Raw genomic sequence first — 21,167 nt, forward strand, 5'->3', positions numbered from 1 at the left:
AGTATCTCCTCAAATAGCTTCAGGGAAATATTAAAAGTTAAATATTTCAATATTTTACCTGCTGTGGACTATCCTGAATTTCTGAAATATAATTTTTTAATTTTCCTGCTATTTTTTGTTCCACAGGTGCAATAATTTTTTCATATTGAGACACTGCAGCTTTCCATAAAGGCTAAACAAATTAACAATATTGTTAGACTTTAATATTTTTTAAATCCGCCTTTAAAAAGAACACACAAACAGGAAATGATATAGACAAACACATATATATTCAACCTCAGTATATGGATTATATTGCACAGGATTCAGGCCAGTAAAAGGTTCAAATACTCGAGCCAAGCATATGATTTTCTCATCAGTGGCAGGTGAAAAATAGAGAAGTTTCTCATGAATTGTTCTAAGAGCCAAGACCTAAAACATAAAATATTGAAACAACAAATTTATTTAAATCAATACATCAGCACAAATAGTCTAAAATCTAAAGATATTGGGCAAGAATTTCTTTAACCTAGATTCTCTGAAATGAGCAATAAATCTGAACTGTAATATTGGTAATTACTACTCATCAATAATCAAAGTGATACTCAAAGACATACTGTATCATCACACTACTATCAATCAGTGTGCTCAAATCTAGTTAACGTATATAAAATTTAAATATTTTTAAACTATGTTTAAAGTTCATTTAGGTAAAGTTTTAGAGTCTCTCCTCCTTACTATAGTAAAAACTTCTGATTTCCATTATTCTGCCTTAAATTGCACTTCTAATAATGAAACAATAAGTTAACAACTCCATTATGTATAACCTATGAACAGCTGGAAAACAATTTATTTCATTTTGTATCTAAAATTTCTACCAACCATCAAAAGGTAATCAAAAAGGCTAAGTAAAAATGCTATAATCTTCCATTTGAGTTGAAAATATCAGAACAAACTCATGATTTATTATTCTCTTGATAAAAACAAAAGTACCAATTTAACAATGCTGTCTACTGAGACAGCCTAAAAGCATTGATAATTAAATAACATTCACTACTTCCTCAACCATATTGTTGTTGCTAAATACCATTTTCCACTAATAAGAACAAGGATCTTTGGAGAAATTACTAATTCCAGGTATGAAACAGAAAATGTAGATGGGCCAGTACATTTTGAGGGACCAGAATGTAAGGAAATTTTCAAAGAAATAGTGGATTCATGCCAAAAATGACACAGAGCCAATGTAAAGGGGTACTCACTGTCCAAAGATGGGACAATTTGAATATAGTAATAATAACTATGATAAAAACTACAATGGGTTGAAACTAATAAAATATAAAAAATCATAGGTTGATAATGATACTATTAAAAAAGCATTTCATTGACTGCCTATGGAACTTACTAACTTATTGTTCACTGTACTAAAAATGATAAATAAAAACTAATTGTCTATACTACCATTCCTATACAAACTATATTTCAGGGTCACTAAAAAACTGATGAAGACAAGTTCTTCCAACATCACTAATAAATGCAGAAAGAACAAGAGAATTAGAAAATCATCATTTTCCAACTCCTCATGATAAATCATTCAGAAAAAGCTGATGAAGAGCATTATAACAGATGGATCAGGCCTATAATACATGAATTCACAGATCAAACTTAACACATGAACATGGGAAAACCAGACATTACCTGCCTCCTCTGATGTATAAGAACTATACAGTACTGCCTATGAAGCAACCTGGTTCAAGTAAACCAACATTTAGTAATTAAAAAAATTTCTGAGACAATCAGGAAAGTTGAATATTGATTAGATACATAATGATATTAAGAAATTATTGTCATTTTGTTGGGGGTGATATTGGTATTATGATTATGTTTTAAGGGTAAAAGTATAAGATTTCTTGGATTGGCTTTAAAATTACTCCAGCAAAAGAACGGAAAGCAGGGGAGACAAAGATGGAACAGAAACTGAACATTGTCAGTGGCTGCTGAAACTGAGTGATGGATACACTGACATCCACTATACTATGTTACTTTTGTGTATGTTTGAAATTTCTCATAATGAAAAGGTTTAAAAACACAACAACAGGGGGCTTCCCTGGTGGCGCAGTGGTTGAGAGTCCGCCTGCCAATGCAGGGAACACGGGTTCGTGCCCCGGTCCGGGAGGATCCCACATGCCGCGGAGTGGCTGGGCCCATAAGCCATGGCCACTGAGCCTGCGTGTCCGGAGCCTGCGCTCCGCAGCAGGAGAGGCCACAACAGTGAAAGGCCCACGTACTGCAAAAAAAAAAACCAAACAAACAAAAAAAAAACACAACAACAGGAATTCCCTGTTGGTCCAGTAGTTAGGACTGAGCGCTTTCACTGCCTGGGCCTAGGTTCAGTCCCTAGTCTGGGAACTAAGATACCCCAAACTGCACAGCATGGCCAAAAAAAAAAAAAAAAAAAAAAAAATTACAACAACAAAAAATCCCCAAGAACAATGGTTCCCTTAAGCCCAAAGGAAAAAAGTCACTTTGGAATCTTCACATATTCTCATTTTGCCTGCCCCTTCAAGCTAAACATCTAAGTTCTATACTGAAACTCATAACTTATATAAATTAAGCAGCCGTTTCAAATATTTCCACTGAGTACTCCCCGAAAAGCTGTCTCCGCTTGTAAAAATTTCAATAGCCAAGAGAAAGTGTGAGAGCTTCCATACCTAGACAAGTGGATTGACTGTCTTTTTACATCAAAGAAGAACAAAAGTTCACAACTTACAAACTGAATAGCAACAAACCAAAAAAAACAAAGGAAGTGGAAACCAGCACGTAGTACCCACTGGGCGCCTGGTACTGTACCACACAACTTCATAAGTCATCTCATATGAACTTTACCTCTTATTCTCTCCCAAAAGTTTAAACAGGTTCTATCAGATGTGTAGTTCTTATTAGTTATAAAACGCATTCACAAACAAGTGAGGACCTACTTCACACTTAAAACAAAGACCCAAATAATCAAATATACCTCTTCAAGGCGTTTGCCAAGTTTGTCAAGTGTTTCAGGAAAATATTTTTCATTTTTCCACGGATGAGCTACATAGCGCTGCCACACCTGACCTGTTAGATGACTACAGGCAATAACCCACTGTTCACAAATTGAAATCCCAGCTTTCATATTTTCCTTCACAAGATAATAAGGATCTTCCCATAGATTCAAAGTTCCCAACTTTTTCTGAACAAATCTTCCAAAGGAGCCACCTAATAACATGTAAAACAAACTTTTTAATGAACATACCTTTTTACCAAATAATTATGAAACATATGCTTTTTACAAAATTAAAATAATACACAAATTAGCAAACCAAGGATCTATGAAATACCACATCCACACCTTTAGATGGGCACTGTTAATAACAAATATTTTTTAAAAACACACATACACACACATATTTGTATTTCTGCATCTTTCAATATATCATGCATATCTCTGAAGTATAAAAATATATACACATTTTTTAAAGGCTGCAGAGCCCACAGTATGGACACAGAATTACGTAACCAATTCTCAATTGCTATTTGTTTCTACTCTCATTTTACAAACAATGCTGTAATAAATATCCTTTACATACACATTTAGGTACTTGTCTAACATTTTCTTAGGATAACCATGAGAAAGTTAATATTCTGGGTCAAAAAGTATATGTATTTTTAATGTTGACAGATAACCCAATGTATATTAAACTTTCCACTTTATTACAAAATAAAGTCTAAATACATAGATAGGGATGAAAATCTATGTTAATTTAGTTATAGTCAAAGAAATCTGACACTATGATTTAAATTAACCAACTATGTACAAATATCTACTTAAATAATCCTATATGATTTGCTCTAAGAGTTATTTTAAGCAACAATTACTGTATTAAGGAACATTTTAGGAAAAAACAGAAAACAAAATAAGTCAGGCTTCCAAAATTGCAAAAGTTTATTTCTTTACTAGTACCTATAATATCTAAGAGATGTAACATTCGTGACTCAGGATAATGATCATGTTCTGTCTGTCTCCACACATCATCTACAACATCCCGAGTTGTCTCCACCAAGTCAACCACTTCCAGTAAGGACAGACCATCCAAGTTATAAAACTCCTAAAACCAAAATGCATTCATTTTTAAACATAATCATATTTGTACCTTGGGCAATATAGTCAAAATGTTCTCAGACTTTTTCAAATGCTACATCTCTAATATCTGCCATATTATTTTCTCCTCTTCTTCTATCAGATGATATATTACTTCTTTAAGCAAATACCCTATAAGTTCCTTCGCAAACATAAATTTCATGAAAGCCAGAAGGAAAAATAAGAATTGCATAAACTCTATAAATTTATTTTTACCCTTGACCTAATTTCCTTTAAATTCGGGACATTTCTTTTATTTATCTAATAGAAGTGGCCTTAACACCATATGTACACTACCCATTTCACTTCATATATCTTTATTGATTCATTTCCTGGGTTGTATGATGTTACCAATAATACAAACATAGTACATGGTATATCACTGCTAGGAAAAAAGTTTTAAACCATTTCAAACACTTCATTCAAATGATATTAATGAAATAATATTGGGAATGAATAAAAAATTACTAAATATTTTGAAAAGAATAGATTTTGTAAAAACCACTCAAAATGGTCACTTATTTAACCTCTCCATAGATACACCAAGGAATAATCAATCTAATAAGTAACAAACTAAGACTTTTTATATTTCAGATTCCTCCAAAATGCTAATTTGAATAAAGTAAACATTTTTTCCAAAGAACATATTACCTCCACAGGATAAACCTCTATTAGTATTAGGTTTCTGTTTTTTTCCGATCTACCTGCAGGAAAGTAATTATGTTTTTGAGAAAAATATTTTCTAGAGATTAGAATTTAAATTTTTTAAAAGTTTGGACTTCTAAGTTGCACTCAGTTTAAATACATATCTTAAGTAAACCCTGCTACATCTGAAGAATATATTTTGTCCAGAACCATCAAGTGATGATTTTAAAACAGAGATAAATCTAGTAAAAACTGAATGCTAAGGTACTTCTATCAAAACCTGATATATAACTATGTATGAATCACGTACTCTTGCAATTGTTTCAAATAATTCTTTAAAATAACTGGCTCTTTCTTTACTAATCTGTTTACTTCCACGATGAGCTTGTTCTATCCAAAACTGGAACTCATCACTTGGTGTAAGAATACCTGAAAAGCGAGAAGGAAAAGTGAGAAATACCAACTGTTATCATGCTGATCATTTTGAAATGTAAAGAAATATTGAAACACTATATTGTGCACCAGGAACTAACATAGTTTTGTAAGTCAATTATACTTCAAAATCTCACAAACAAATAAACTCATAGAAAAAAAGATCAGTTGCTGGTTAACAGAGGTGGGGGTGGGGAGAGGGGGAATTGGATGAAGGTGCTCAAAAGGAACAAACTACTAGTTATAAGATAAATGAGTACTAAAGATATAATGTACAACATAATAAATATAATTAATGCTGCTTTATGTTATATATGAAAGTTCTTAAGAGAATAAATGCTGAGATTTCTCCTCATAAGGAAAAAAATTTTGTTTCTATTTCTTTAATTTTGTATCTATATGACATAATACATGTTCACTAAACTTATTGTGAATATCATTTAATGATGTATATAAATCAAATCATTATACTGTACACTTTAAACTTACACAGTGCTGTATGTCAATTATCTCAATAAAACTAGAAGAAAGAAAGAAAAAAAGAAAGGAAGGAAGGAAGGAAGGAAGGAAAGGAAGGAAGGAAGGAAAGAAGAAAAGAAAATAGAATCATTTGAAAATGAAAAGCCAGCAAGTCACTGGTTTCATTTGCTGATTTTGCACATTTCTGTATTCTTAAGGATGCACAGAAAATAATTTTTACAATTTCTATGAACAAAAACAAACTACAGGGCTTCCCTCGTGGTGCAGTGGTTGAGAATCCGCCTGCCAATGCAGGGGACATGGGTTTGTGCCCCAGTCCAGGAAGATCCCACATGCCGCGGAGCGGCTGGGCCTGTGAGCCATGGCCACTGAGCCTGTGTGTCTGGAGCCTGTGCTCCGCAACGGGAGAGGCCACAACAGTGAGAGGCCTGCACATCACAAAAAAAAAAAAAAAAAAAAAAAAAACAACCCCAAAACAATTAACAAAATGGCAGTCAGTACACACTTATCAATAATTACTTTAAATTGGCTGAATGGATACAAAAACAAAACCCATATATATGTGGCCTGCTAGAGACCTGCTTCAGATCTAAAGCCACACTCAGACTGAAAGGGGATGGGAAAACATATTCCATGCAAACGGAAATCAAAAAGCAATACTTATGTCAGATAAAAAAAGACTTTAAAGACTGTCACACATGATTTTGTGGTACAAACTTTCTGTACGGTTTTTCTTATAGTCCAATTAATTACTAAAAAGCGTTCCTACAAGGATAAATAAAAACACTGCAAAAGGAATACTTGATGTCTTTTAACTTTTTATTTTTAAAAAATATTAAAACATTGATTTTAACTCTTATTTATGTGGAAAATTATCTCTATAAGAAAATCTAAGTTGGAATAAAGAAAATTTGCCTAATTACAGTCATAAAAAAAAGACTTTCACAAATGATAAAGAAGGACATTACATACTGATCAAGGGATCAATCTAAGAAGATATAACACGATGTAAGTATATATCCACCCAACATAGGAGCACCTAATACATAAAGCAAATACTAATAGACATAAGGGAGAAACTGACAGTAATAAATTCATAGTAGGGAACTTTAACATCCCACTTACATCAATGGACAGACAGAAAATCAATAAGGAAACAATGGCCTTAAACAACACATTAGACAAAATAAACTTTATATATATATATATATATATATATATATATATATATATATATACACAACAGTCCATCCACAAGCAACAGAATATACATTTATTTCAAATGCACATGGTACTTTCTCCAGGACAGATCACACGCTAGGCCACAAAAATAAGATGCAGCAAATTTAAAGAAAACTGAAATCATATCAAGCATCTTTTCTGACCACAATGCTCTGAGACTGGAAATCAACTAGAAGGAAAAAACTGCAAAAAAACACAAATATGTAGAGACTAAATAACATGCTACAAACAATCAACGGATCACAGAGGAAAAATCAAAAAATACCTAAAGAAAAATGAAAATAAAACCACAACAATCTAAAATCTACGTGATGTAGCAAAAGCAGTTCTAAGAGGCAAGTTTGTATCAATACAAGCCTACTTCACGAAATAAGAAAAATCTCAAATAAACAACTTAACCTTAAACCTAAAGGAACTAGAAAAAAGAAGAACAAGCAAAACCAAAAGTTAGAAGAAAGACAGAAATCATAAAGATCAGAGCCAAAATAAATGAAACAGAGACTAAAAAAAAAAAATAGAAAAGGTCAATGAAACTAAGAGCTGGTTCTTTGAAAAATTAAACATCACTGACAAACTTTGCCACACTCATCAAGAAAAAAAGAGAGAGGGCCCAAATCAATAAAATCAGAAATGCAAAAAGAAGTTACAGCTGACACCACAGACATAGAAAGGATCATATTATTAAGAACAATTATATACCGATAAAATGAACAGCCTAGAAGAAAAGGATAAATCCCTAGAAATGTACAGTTTCCCAAGACTGAACAAGGAAGAAATAGAAAATATGTGTAGACCAATTACCAGTAATGAAATTGAATCATTTCATTACTGGTAATTGTAAAAAATAACTCCAAAAAACAAAGTCCAGAACTAGATGGCTTCACATCACATGGTTTGGTGAATTCCACCAAATATGTAGAGAAGAGTTAACACCTATCATACTCAAATTATTCCCAAAAACTGCAGAGGAAGATATGCGTCCATATGCTTCATTTTCTAAAGCCAGCATCTCCCTAAAATCAGAACCAGACAAAGATATCACACACAAAAAAAAATTACAGGCCAATATCACTGATGAATATAGATGCAAAATTCCTCAACAAAATACTAGCAAACCAAATTCAACAATAAATTAGAAGGTTCATATACCACAGTCAAGTGGGTTTTACCCCAGAGATGCAAGGATTATTCAAATCCAAAAATCAATCAATGTGATATACCACATTAACAAATTGAAGAATAAAAATCATATGACCATCTCAATAGATACACAAAAAATTGACAAAAGTCAGCATCCATTTATGATTAAAAATTCTCGGGCTTCCCTGGTGGCGCAGTGGTTGAGAGTCCGCCTGCCGATGCAGGGGACACGGGTTCGTGCCCCGGTCCGGGAAGATCCCACATGCCGCGGAGCTGCTGGGCCCGTGAGCCATGGCCGCTGAGCCTGGGCATCCGGAGCCTGTGCTCCGCAACGGGAGAGGCCACGACAGTGAGAGGCCCGCGTATGGCAAAAAAAAAAAAAAAAAATTCTCAACAACAAAGTGGATATACAGGGAACATACCTCAACATAATCAATAACATATATGATAAGCCCACAGCTAACATCATACTCAACAGTGAAAAGCTGAAAGCAGCTCCTCTAACATTAGGAACAAGACAAGGATGGCCACTCTCACTACTTTTATTCAACATAGTATTAGAGGTCCTAGCCACAGCAATCAGACAAGAAAAAAAAAAAGGAATCCAAATTGGAAAGGAAGAAGAAAAACTGTCACTGTTTGCAGGTGACATGATACTATACATAGAAAACCCTCAAGATGCCACAAAAAAACTACCAGAGCTCATATATGAATTTTGTAAAATTTCAGGATACAAAATTAATACACATAAATCTGTTGTATTTCTATACACTAACAACAAACTATCAGAAAGAGATATTAAAAAAACAATCCCATTTATAATCACATCAAAAAGAATAAAATACCTAGGAATAAAACTACCTAATGAGGTAAAAAGCCTGTATGCAGTAAAGTATAAGACATTGATGAAAAAACTGAAGACAATACAAACAAACGGAAAGATATACCACATTCATGGATTGGAAGAATTAATAATTTTATAATGAGCATACTACCCAAGGCAATCCATAGATTCAATGAAATCCCTATCAAAATACCAATGGCATTTTTCACAGAATTAGGAAAAATGATCCTAAAGTTTGTCTGGAAACATTTAAAAAAAAAAAAAACAAATAAACCAAAACAATCTTGAGAAAGTACAAAGCAGGAGTTATCATGCTCCCTGATTTCAAACTATACTGCAAAGCTACAGTAATCAAAATGGTATGGTACTAGCACAGATACATAGATCAATGGAAAGAACAGTGACCCCAGAAATGAACTCACACTTATGGCAATTAATCTATGACAATGGAAGCAAGAATATACAATGGGGAAAAGACAGCCTCTCCAGTAAATGGTGTTGGAAAAGCTGGACCTACATGCAAAAGAATTAAACTGGACTTTTCTCTCCCATCATACACAAAATTAAGTTCAAAATGGATTAAAGACTTAAATGTAAGACCTGAAACCATAATTACTAAAAGAAAACACAGGGAGTACACTCTTTGTCACTGGTCTTAGTAATACTTTCTTGGATCTGGCTTCTCAGGCAAGGGAAACAAAAGCAAAAATAAACAGATGGGACTACATAAAATTAAAAAGCTTTTGCACAGCTAAGGAAACTATCAACAAAATGAAAAGGCCACCTACTGAATGGGAGAAGATATTTGCAAACAATATATCAGATAAGGAGTTAATATTCATAATATATAAAGAATTCATACAACTCTGTATCAAAAAACAACACCCAATTAAAAAATAGGCAGAGGATCTGAAGAAACATTTCTCCAAAGGACACATACAGATGGTCAACAGGCACATGAAAAATGCTCAACGTCACTAATCATCAGCAAAACGCAAATCAAAACCACAATGAGATACCACCTCACACTGTCACAATGACTGTTATCAAAAAGACAACAAATAACAAGTGTTGGTGAGGATGTGCAACCATCATGCACTGTTAGTGGGAAGGTAAAGTAGAGCAGCCACTATGGAAAACAGTATGCAGATTACTCAAAAAATAAAAAGTTAGAACTACCATATCATCCAGCAATTACACTTCTGGTCATTATCTTAAAAAAACAAAAACACTAATTAAAAAAGATATATGCTGGGGCTTCCCTGGTGGTGCAGTGGTTGAGAGTCCGCCTGCCGATGCAGAGGACATGGGTTCGTGCCCCAGTCTGGGAAGATCCCACATGCCATGGAGCAGCTGGGCCTGTGAGCCATGGCCGCTGAGCCTGGGCGTCGGAGCCTGTGCTTCGCAATGGGAGAGGCCACAACAGTGAGAGACCCGCATACCAAAAAAAAAAAAAAAAAAAAAAAAGATATATGCTCTCCTATGTTCATAGCAGCATTATTTACAGTAGCCAAGATATGGAAGCAACCTAAGTGCCCATCAACAGATGAATGGATAAAGAAGATGTGGGGTGTATATATATATATATGTGTGTGTGTGTGTGTGTGTGTGTGTGTGTATATGTATATATGTATATATATATATATATATATATATATATATATAATGGAATATTACTCAGCCATAAAAAAGAATGAAATCTTGCCATTTGTGAAAACATGGATGGACCTAGATGACATTATGTTAACTTAAATAAGTCAGGCAGAGAAAGACAAATGCTGTATGATCTCACTTATATGTGGAATCTAAGAAACAAAACAAATGAATAAATAAAACAAAAGCAGAGTTATAGAGATTTGGCACCACCAGGAGCCAAACCCAGCTTGTGGTTGGAGTGAGGCACAAGCTGTAGGGCCACCATGTGCTTGCCAGTGCCCACCCACCATGCCTGGCTTCAACTACAAGTTGCTGAAGAAGTCCAAGCAACCAAGCAACAGCTGCTGTGCCCGCTGTACAGGAGAAATATTTAAAAAAAAAAAAAAAAAAAGCAGAATTACACAGATATAGAGAACAAACAGGTGGTTCCCAGAGGGAAGGGGGGTGGGGGAGGAAAGAAATGGGTGAGGGAGATTAAGATTTATTTTGTAACTGCCAGTTACAAAATAAAGGAGTCAGTGGTATGAAATGTATACTGTGGGGAATATAGTCAAGAACTATGCAATATCTTTCTATGGTGACACACTGTAACTAGACTCATCATGGTGATCATTTTGAAATGTACAGAAATACCAAATCACTATGTTGTGTAACAGGAAATAACATACTGTTGTAGGTCAATTATACATCAAAAACAAACAAACAAAAATAAATCAGACTTTTAGTTGCAAGAGGTGGGGGATGGGAGGAAGGGGAATTGGATGAGGTGGTCAAAAGGTACAACTTCCAAAAGATAAATAAGTAGTAAGGATGTAATATACAACATGATAAATATAATTAGCACCGCTGTGTTATATATGAAAGTTAAGAGAGTAAATTCTAAGAGTTCTCATCACAAGAAAAGAAGACTTTTTTTCTATTCCTTTAATTTTGTATCTATATGAGGTGATGGATGTTCACTAAACTTATTGTGATAAACATTGCTTGATATATTTAAGTCAAATCTCTATGCTACACACCTTAAACTTATACAGTGCTGTATGTCAGTTATATCTCAATAAAACTGGAAGAAAAAATAAGCAAATTAAAATAGTTTTATTTTTCCCAATGAAATGGGCAACCTCTAGTTGCTTAATCCCATGCTGGAAGTAAATTCACTATCCTTCCTGGTTGTATGAGATTCAAAAAGCACCTATTTTATTATTCAAAGTATAAAACTACAACTAATATTTTAAACTAATGATTTGTGTATGTCATGCATTTCAACTTAATTGTTCTTATGAAATAATTTATCTATAGCCACAAAATTACAATTAGTTTCAGGAAAAAAATACATTTTAAAATAAAAGTCATTGGCTTATTATCTTCGCAAACATACAATTAGCATCAATCCTCATTATTCACAGATTCTGGATTTATGAAGTCACCTGCTTGTTAACATTTATATGTACCCAAAGTCAATACTCTCAATGATTTTGTGGTCATTTGTTTTTTTTGGTTTTTTTGGGTTTTTTTTTTTGCGGTACGCAGGCCTCTCACTGTTGTGGCCTCTCCAGTTGCGGAGCACAGGCTCCGGACGCGCAGGCTCAGCAGCCATGGCTCATGGGCCCAGCCGCTCCACGGCATGTGGGATCTTCCCGGACCGGGGCACGAACCCGCATCCCCTGTATTGTCAGGCGGACTCTCAACCACTGCGCCACCAGGGAAGCCCTGTGGTCATTTGAAGACATGCACAGAGCTGTGAAAAATTTGAGTTGCCCAACGCATATGTTCCCAGCTAAGGATGAACAAAGCAACACTGCTTTCTTATTTTCTATCACCTACTGTAAACAAATGTCTTTTTTGTAGTCTATGTAATGCCATGTTTTTCACATTATTGTGCTTTTTGTTGGTGATTTTGCTGTTTAAAATGGCCCCCAAGCATGGTTCTGAAGTGCTGTCTAGTGTTCCTAGCACAAGAACACTGTGAAGTCCCTTACAGAGAAAATACTTGTGTTTGATAAGCTTCATTCAGGCAAGACTTACAGTGCTGTTGCCCTTAAGCTCAATGACAATTCATCAACAATATATATTAAATAACGTGTCTAAATCAAACGCACCTAAAACAAGTTTATTTGGTGAAAATCTTATGACCAGAGGCTCACGGGACCCTAGGAGCAATGCTTCAGTATTTGCTAATTGAGTGTTCACAGTGACTTTACAGAACAGAACTACTGCAAATAATGAGAATCAACTATATTTTCTATTTCTATGAACTGCACATTATTAAAGATCACATTTTCCTCTTCTCCAAATCCATATGTAAATCTATTCATTTAAAAGCAGCTCAGGCTCAGAGAAGATGTGAAGTGTAGAAAGAAATCTTTGAAGAAGTATATTAATTTACTAATGTATTAATAAGGCAATTGTTTTGATTTTCTTTGATAAAACTATAGGTAAATACCTCGTGTGTCATCTTCCTTAAATTTCAGTTTTGATAAGTTAGTATCTGATCTTCGTAGAACTATACCCAAGCCTGCTTCTAGTTCACTCAAAAGATTCTGAAGTTTGGGATCAAGGTTTCTGCTCCATTCCTGATCCTAAATAAAAACAGACAATAGCATACAATGATCAAAATCTTGCCAATCAAACTGGTTTCCTAAAACACTGTCAAAAGAATTAAGTCCAAATATATCTGTTTCACTCAAAGCCTGACACTACCGCCATCTCATAAGGGAGGGGAAAAAAGTCCTTTCAACAGTTAAAACTTTATAAAGATCATTTACTATAGCAATTTAAGAGCTGATGTAGATTGCATTTTACATCTTTCTCCAATTTCTCTATTTGTCAATAAAGCCCACATTAAAATTTTTTTAATTACAAAGAAAAAATATTTTAATTTAAAAACTAAAATACTAATAATATTACCAGTAAATAAAATAATAAATATTTACGTTTGTGTGTATGAAAGCATTTACCCAAATACTTAGGTTAAAAACAACAACAACCATACAAGCTACTTTAATTTACTCACCTTTAACAACATTGGCGCAAATACTTGCCGTACTGCTTGGTAAAGGGAATTTATAGGTGATTCTAACATAGATGAAACAAGAATGTTTTTATGTAGATTCTGATCAGTAATTACTTCAGGTCGCAGCTTGAAAAACACCAGCACTTTATCTTTTGTGTCAGCAAAATCAATCTAAAGTGATAAACAAATGATTTTTAATGTTATTTTCATAAAGTTAATACTTGAAAATTTATATATTTCCCTAAAATGTTGTATTACTGTAATTTTACCCCTTGGAAAAACTATACTTTAGAAATAATTATAGTATATTACAACCAATCTTTAAAAAAACCTGGGTTTTAAAAATGTATCCCCACTTATATGTGATTGCATCATAAAGCTACTTTGATAAATGGTTTATAAACAAAAAGCACTATATGAATATTGTTAACATCAACTCCAGACAGATTCAGTAATACTACAGATCAAAGCTGTGTGCCCCAGGTACACCCTGGTGAGTAGTATACTTCTTCACTCCAGAAACTCTATAACAAGGATGCTAATTACCCTCTTACATGAAACTAAGTTCAATATAAACTCAGAATTACCAAAATAAACTTAGGTGGTCCATCTCCTAAAATCATCTTTATCTGAACAAACATTTTTTCCTTAAAGTATTTGAGATCAAACTTTTTTACTAAATTGTCATATAACTAAATTATCACCTCACACTGGTCAGAATGACTATCATCAAAAAATCTACAGGGTTTCCCTGGTGGCGCAGTGGTTGAGAGTCCACCTGCCGATGCAGGGGATGCGGGTTCGTGCCCCGGTCCAGGAAGATCCCACATGCCGCGGAGCAGCTAGGCCTGTCAGCCATGGCCGCTGAGCCTGCGCATCTGGAGCCTGTGCTCCACAACGGGAGAGGCCACAACAGTGAGAGGCCTGCGTACCGCAAAAAAAAAAAAAAAATCCACAAACAATAAATGCTAGAGAGGGTGTGGAGAAAAGGGAACCCTCTTGCACTGTTGGTAGGAATGTAAATTGATACAGCCACTAAGGAGAACAGTATGGAGGTTCCTTAAAAAACTAAAAATAGAACTACCATGTGACCCAGCTATCTCACTACTGGGCATATACCCTGAGAAAACCATAATTCAAAAGGACACAGGTACCCCAATGTTCATTGCAGCACTATTTACAACAGCCAGGACAAGGAAACAACCTAAATGACCAAGAACAGATGAATGGATAAAGAAGATCTGGTACATATATACAATGGAATATTACTCGGCCATAAAAAGGAACGAAATTGGATCATTTGTAGAGATGTGGATGGACCTAAGGTCTGTCATACAGAGTGAAGTAAGACAGAAAGAGAAAAACAAATATTGTATATTAACGCATATTTGTGGAATCTAAAAAAATGGTACAGACGAACCTATTTGCAGGGCAGGAAAAGAGATGTAGACTTAGAGAACAGACATGTGGACACGGGGTGGAGGGGGAGGGTGGGACAAATTGGGAGATTAGGGTTGACATACATACACTACCATGTGTGAAATAGATAGCTAGTGGGAACATGCTATAAAGCACAGAAAGCTCAGGTCGGTGCTCTGAGACACCTAGATGGGTGGGATAGAGGGGTGGGGGTGGTGGAAGGGAGGTCCAAGAGGGAGGGATATAGGTATACATATAGCTGATTCACTTCCTTGCACAGCAGAAACTAACACAACATTGTAAAGCAACTCTACTCCAATTAAAAAAAAAAGGTGAGTGCGCTTTTGTGCTACGTTTCTTTTATCCTAATCGTTGTATTCTTTTAGCCACTAGGAAGGAATTGGTGTTTACTCAGTATTGCTGCTTTTCTCAAACTCTCTTTTTCACTCATTAGAATTCTATTGCTAGCATGATCATTTTATTCCAATTACAAGAGAGAATAACAAGTTGCACATAAGTAGATTTGAAAAATTCATTCCTTAGTAATTAAATAGGCCATACCCTTAAACTTCCCTCCTCCCACCTATCTGAAGAAAGAATATTCAGAAAATACATATTTTAACATCATACTTTGAAAACAGTATCTATAGTCACTGGCCAAGGCACCCTGGGGCATCAATCAAGACAATGAGCTTTGCCCTAGCCAAAGTCAGAGTTAAAGCAAAGGATAAGTTGGCTACAGCTGCTCATCATTCCCTGAGTAAAGAAAAACTGAGAATGAGCACTCCTAGCCACATCTCCTCCAAGTTTCCCTATCACTGGCAACTGCTATTGCCTCTTAACTGACTATAACTTGATAATTGTTAAGGTGTAAAGTTGGTTCTTTTTTGAGGTTGCAAAATACCTCTATCACCTACTGGGATCGATCAGGGATCAGCATACCACAACTTTCTGCCTGTTTTGTACAGCCCACAAGCTAAAAATTATTTCCACATTTTCTGAAAAACCGAAAGAATAATAGTATTTCATGATATGAAATTCAAGTATCAGTGTCCATACATAAAGTGGAATGCAGCCACACTCATTCATTCACATATTGTCTATGGTTGCTTTCTCATGGCAATGGCAGACCTGGCGTTGTGACAGAGACCATACGACCTGCAAAGCCCAAAATATTTATTATCTGGCCCATTATAGAAAAAATTTGCCAACCTCTATTCTACAGCATAAACCAGATTATATCTCTCTTGCTTAAGATTACCAATGACTTCCTATTTCAACCTAAATGGTGTACAAGGTCCTAAATGATCAGCCCATACTGTAACTTTCACATTCTCTGGTTATTCAGTAAACTTCAGCAATGACTCTGGATTTTTTTTTTCCCAGCTCCTTAAAACCAAGATAAGACCCAGCTCAAGGCCTTGGTACTTATCATTTCTTTTCCTTAGAAAACTCTTCCCCTAAATCTGCCTACAAGTCATCATTTAAATCTCACTTCAAAGGTCACTAATTCAGACAGGTATTCCTTCCCTCTCTATTTAAATGCACTTCCCCTCCCCATCCCCATCACTACTTTAACATTACTCTATTTTTATTAACAGCACTTATCAATACCCCAAATTATGTTACATTATACACCTGTGTGCATGTGTTTAGCCCACTTTTGTCCACTTGAAAGTTACTCCTTGGAGATAAACCCTGACATGTTCATAACTTTATCCCCAGCACCCAGGACAATGCCAGACCCATAGTAGGTACTCAGTAATTGTTAATTTCTTCAATCATGCTGACTCTTAGATATCTGAAGTACAACTTAAGATATAAGAAGGTCTTCCCTGGTGGCACAGTGGTTGAGAGTCCGCCTGCCGATGCAGGGGACACAGGTTCGTGCCCCGGTCCGGGAAGATCCCACATGCCGCGGAGCTGCTGGGCCCATGAGCTATGGCCGCTGAGCCTGCGTCAGGAGCCGGTGCTCCACAGCGGGAGAGGCCACAACAGTGAGAGGCCCGCGTACCGAAAAAAAAAAAAAATATATATATATATATATAACAAAACTTTTTCAAATATGACTAAAAATCTGCAGTGTGATGTATGACTAAAGATAAAATACACTGTTGGGCTCTACTAGCTTAACTAAAAGTTATAGTTTCCATTTTCTTTTTTTGTTTGTTTTGGTTTTTGGCCACACGGCTTGTGGGATCTTAACTTCCCATTACACTCTATCTAAACTTTTGGTGGCATTTACAACCATGTGCCCTGATTTTATAACTTATTGAGTATATGTCATCCTAGGCCACTGGAGTGAAGCTCTAGAAGACAGACACAGGGGGTCCTGTTCTGAATTATATTAACCTATTAGAGAAGTGGAGTAGTTAATGCTTAGGGTGTAACCTTTGTGCCTTACTTTCCTCAGCCACAAAATGGAAATAAAAACAGTTTCTATCTTATAGTGTTGTCGTGACTATTAAATAAGCCAAAACACACAAAGTACTTAGAACAGTACCTGACAGAGTGTAAAGGGAAAATAAACGTTAGCTATGATTATCTATGCTTTTTATGTCTTTGTAAACTCACCAAACCTAGCAAAGTGCCTTGCATATATTGAGTTCAAAATACGTCGATTGAATAGAATTGAGTCAAATCCAAGACTAAAAATTCATAATAGGGTGAATGGTACAATCATCCTACAATAATGCATTCAGTGCTTGCTGTGCGTCAAATACTGTTAGACCTAAGGACATCCATGAACACAAGAGGAAAAGGTTTAATATATGACTATCACTTGTTAATTTTCCCCCATTTACTGAGCAGGGGCTCAATGTGAGGCAGGGGTAATGTGTGAGGCAATTTTTTTTCTGTGTATTACTCTGAGTGTGTGTGTATGTGTGTGTATCTCCTGGTTGCAAATGCAACCTTTTCTTAAACAATCCTGCCAGTGGAGGCAGCAGTAAATAATAATGAATAAATCAATACATCATATGTGGAACAACAAAATGAATTTAAACTTTCTGCCTTATCATTTCTTAAAAGATTTGAACTCCTAACTATTCTTTCCCTAGAGTAAATTTAAACTCGTATATAATCAAAAAAAAGATACACTAGAATTTGCCTCAAAGAACCTCAAAAGAGTGGAGACGGAAAAAATGTTTAAATAAATAAGGTAAATATTTTATTTTTAGTTATAACCTATCTGTAGTATTAAAAAAAAAAAAAAACTAGAAAGACTAGAATTGTTCTCTTCAGGTGCGTGGACAGGGAACCTCCTTTGGTCTTTGAAACTACACGCGGAAGCAGGAGACCAAAGCAGCTCATCAAGCGGGGACAGCATTGGGCCCTCTCGGATGATCCAACCAGGAAGGCAGAAAGGGACCCGACATCTTTCTGGCTGAGCTCGGGGACGTAAAGGGAGGTCAGGGAAGGGGTGCAGGGAAGCATACCACATTGGAAAAGGAAATTCCGACGTCGGATCGCTGCACTCTGAGGAGCATCTGGTTCCCGTCGTCCAAGAAGTTGTTGATTTCAGGACTGTTGTACAGCAGCAGCTGGTCCCAGGATTCCGACACCAGTCCAAAGTAATTCTGAGTAGTAGTGAAGATGAAAAGCTTCCGAATGTCCCCGGTTCCGCCCGCCATGATTCTAGAGAAGGGGAAAGGGGAGGGAGGGCGGCAAAGAGGGAAGGAGAAAAAAAACAGTCGGGACAGAAGTAAAGAGAAGATGAGAATTCGCCTCAAATCCGGAGCTCGCCTGAGGGCCTGCGGAGCTCCGCCGTTGCCACGGGCAATCGCTATGGCGATGGAGCACTACGGCGGCGCGCGGTGGGCGTTACCATCTCGGGCACGCGCACGCAAAGCTCTTGGACAGGATCGATTATCTAGGAGCTCCTTAGCTGCTCGCCGCGGTCCTCGATTGCAAAGGATTCAGGCAAGTTTGTGTCAGGTCGCAAAATCTGCCTTTAATGTTTTCTACTGACTTCTTATAACGCATAATTAGAACAGATACTTCTAGTCTTCAAGGATTTAGGATGGCTGGGGTTCTAGTGCTCCATCGTCCCCTTCACTAGTTAGCAAACCACTCTGTCAATGTCGAGTTCCACATTTGTAAAATGGGGAAATACTATCTGGGTTGTAATGAGGACTTTAAGAGATCACTATTTAAACACCGCTTTTTAAAGAGGCTGATAAAGAATAGAAGTTCAATACAACGTTAATTTACTTTCAACATCTTACTCTGCTCGTTTCTGTGTTAATTTCCCACCATTATTTTAATTTTGTTATCCTATTATTTCAGAAAAATGTAACCACCAATTTTTCATCACAATCATTATCAGAACTCACACAGCCATATTGTAAAATAACCAAAACGGGCAATGATACTTGTTAATTTGTTTCATAACAAGCATAACCAAATGCTGAAGAAATACAGACATGAAATCAGGCTTCATCATTTTCTACCCCATGGCATCACTACAAATTACTAAATTGGGGTCATTTATCCCAATATTCATCAAAGACTCTCCGAATTCATTGATTATCTTCCAAAAAATATTTACCGCATGCTGCTATATGCCAAGTAGTGAAATAGGCCCTGGAGATCATAGTCTCTGCCCTCATAATCAGTCATCATCTCAGCCCTGATTTGACCCATTATCCTAGGGAAAATAAACACATACCAATTTTTTTATTTGCACTCAGTAATCACTACTATATTCTTTTAGAATTAGAAAGAGGGTCTTTTTATCTGCTGAGCATCTTGATTAAGTTTGAAGAATGGAAACTAGAGAAAGCTGAAGTGCTTTAAATTATAAAGGGAAATGAATTCAAATTCTTACGAAATAATCCAAAAGATGGGAAAGGAGTCAGTGAGGTAGAATGCTGGCAGCTGGATGGGAAAAAATCCAAATAGGAACCCAGGGTGACCGGGTAGCCAAAAAGGATTTTGAAAGCAAAAATGGCTAATATGGATACAGAGATTCTTGCTCTGCAATGGGCATTATGATCCTTACCAGGGTCTTAAGGAAAGTCTCCATTACTCACAAATGCTTAGTCTGGGTGAGTTATTTTGGTGGAGATGTATGAAATGGCTGAATTAAGCATCCATGGCAATGTGAATAAAAGTGAATAAAAAGGCAACTCATGTAGGGAGATGAGTCTAGAAAGTACTTGAAATCATGAGAATCTCATCCTCCCAGGAATTTTTAGAAATCTTGGATGGGCTTTGAACTTCCACAAGATATGAAATTTGAGTGTTTCAATCAATTTTAACCCAGATGTCAAAAAACATTTTAACCTAGATGTCCGGTTGACATGTAAACCCCATGTGGGTAGGGATTTTGTGTATCTTGTTCACTGCTGTATACCCAGACTTAGGCCTAGAGTGGAAAACAAGACAGATAAAATCCCTGTACTCAAGAAGCTTCAATAAAGAAGAAAGAATCTCAGAGATGGTAAGTTATAGAATGAAGATTCATACCCAAATCCAATTCTCAATCAATCTCTAGACACTATTTCACAGTGGTAGGCAGCAGGCTAGCCACTAACATCATATCTCCCCTTTCACAGCTAAGAAGTGTTTACCATCCAGGTGTGGACATTAACTAATTCTCACCAATGAAATGTGAGCAGGAGTGGTGTGTGCCACTTCCAAGGCAAGGTTTTAAAGAAGTAAGTATACTTTTACCCTTTGCCAGCTGGATGCAGCTAATGAAGCAACAAGAGATGGCAGAACCATGAAAGAGTCTGAACCAGGGCTTCTGAATCACAGTGTGGCGTAAAGCCAGCAATTGTTAAGCAAGAAATAACCTTTATTGTGTTTGAACCATTTTATATTATACATGTGTGGGTCTATTTTTTAATAGCAATTTAGGCCACACTAACCAATGAGTAACTGATATCAGCAGTAGCGTGCTGTTTAAAAAAATTAATATGAAGCATTTGTTTAGAAGTTGGTTAGCAGGTGGCATGCAAACAGATAATGTGAGCCAGAGGACAGGGCACAAAACCTTTCTGAACCAAGGATTCCTAAGTTTTTTTTTCGATATTTACATTTATCAAACCTCTTGGTGTTAGGACTTATTTATACTTTTAAAAAGTATTGAAGCCTCCAGAAAATTTTTGTTTCTGTGCATTATTTCTATCAACATTTACTATAAT

At 35.9% G+C, this 21,167-nt stretch overlaps 1 protein-coding gene across 2 annotated transcripts in view; it reads right to left on the reverse strand.

Annotated features, from left to right (window-relative positions):
* The window catches only part of DYNC2H1 (dynein cytoplasmic 2 heavy chain 1), a 380,690-nt gene extending 361,865 nt beyond the window's left edge, over positions 1–18,825 (reverse strand). For both annotated transcript variants that reach the window (XM_059068297.2, XM_067038564.1), the window contains exons 1-8: positions 18,456–18,825; positions 13,600–13,770; positions 13,030–13,165; positions 5,103–5,221; positions 3,971–4,115; positions 2,993–3,225; positions 277–411; positions 59–172 (exon numbers count right to left, since the gene is read on the reverse strand). In XM_059068297.2, coding sequence (XP_058924280.1) covers positions 59–172; positions 277–411; positions 2,993–3,225; positions 3,971–4,115; positions 5,103–5,221; positions 13,030–13,165; positions 13,600–13,770; positions 18,456–18,650 — 1,248 coding nt within the window. In that variant the 5' untranslated portion in view covers positions 18,651–18,825. The remainder of the gene's footprint in view (positions 1–58; positions 173–276; positions 412–2,992; positions 3,226–3,970; positions 4,116–5,102; positions 5,222–13,029; positions 13,166–13,599; positions 13,771–18,455) is intronic.
* Positions 18,826–21,167: the final 2,342 nt, after the last annotated feature.

The sequence above is a fragment of the Kogia breviceps genome, chromosome 7 (genome assembly GCF_026419965.1).
Source record: "Kogia breviceps isolate mKogBre1 chromosome 7, mKogBre1 haplotype 1, whole genome shotgun sequence".
Lineage (NCBI taxonomy): Eukaryota > Metazoa > Chordata > Mammalia > Artiodactyla > Physeteridae > Kogia > Kogia breviceps.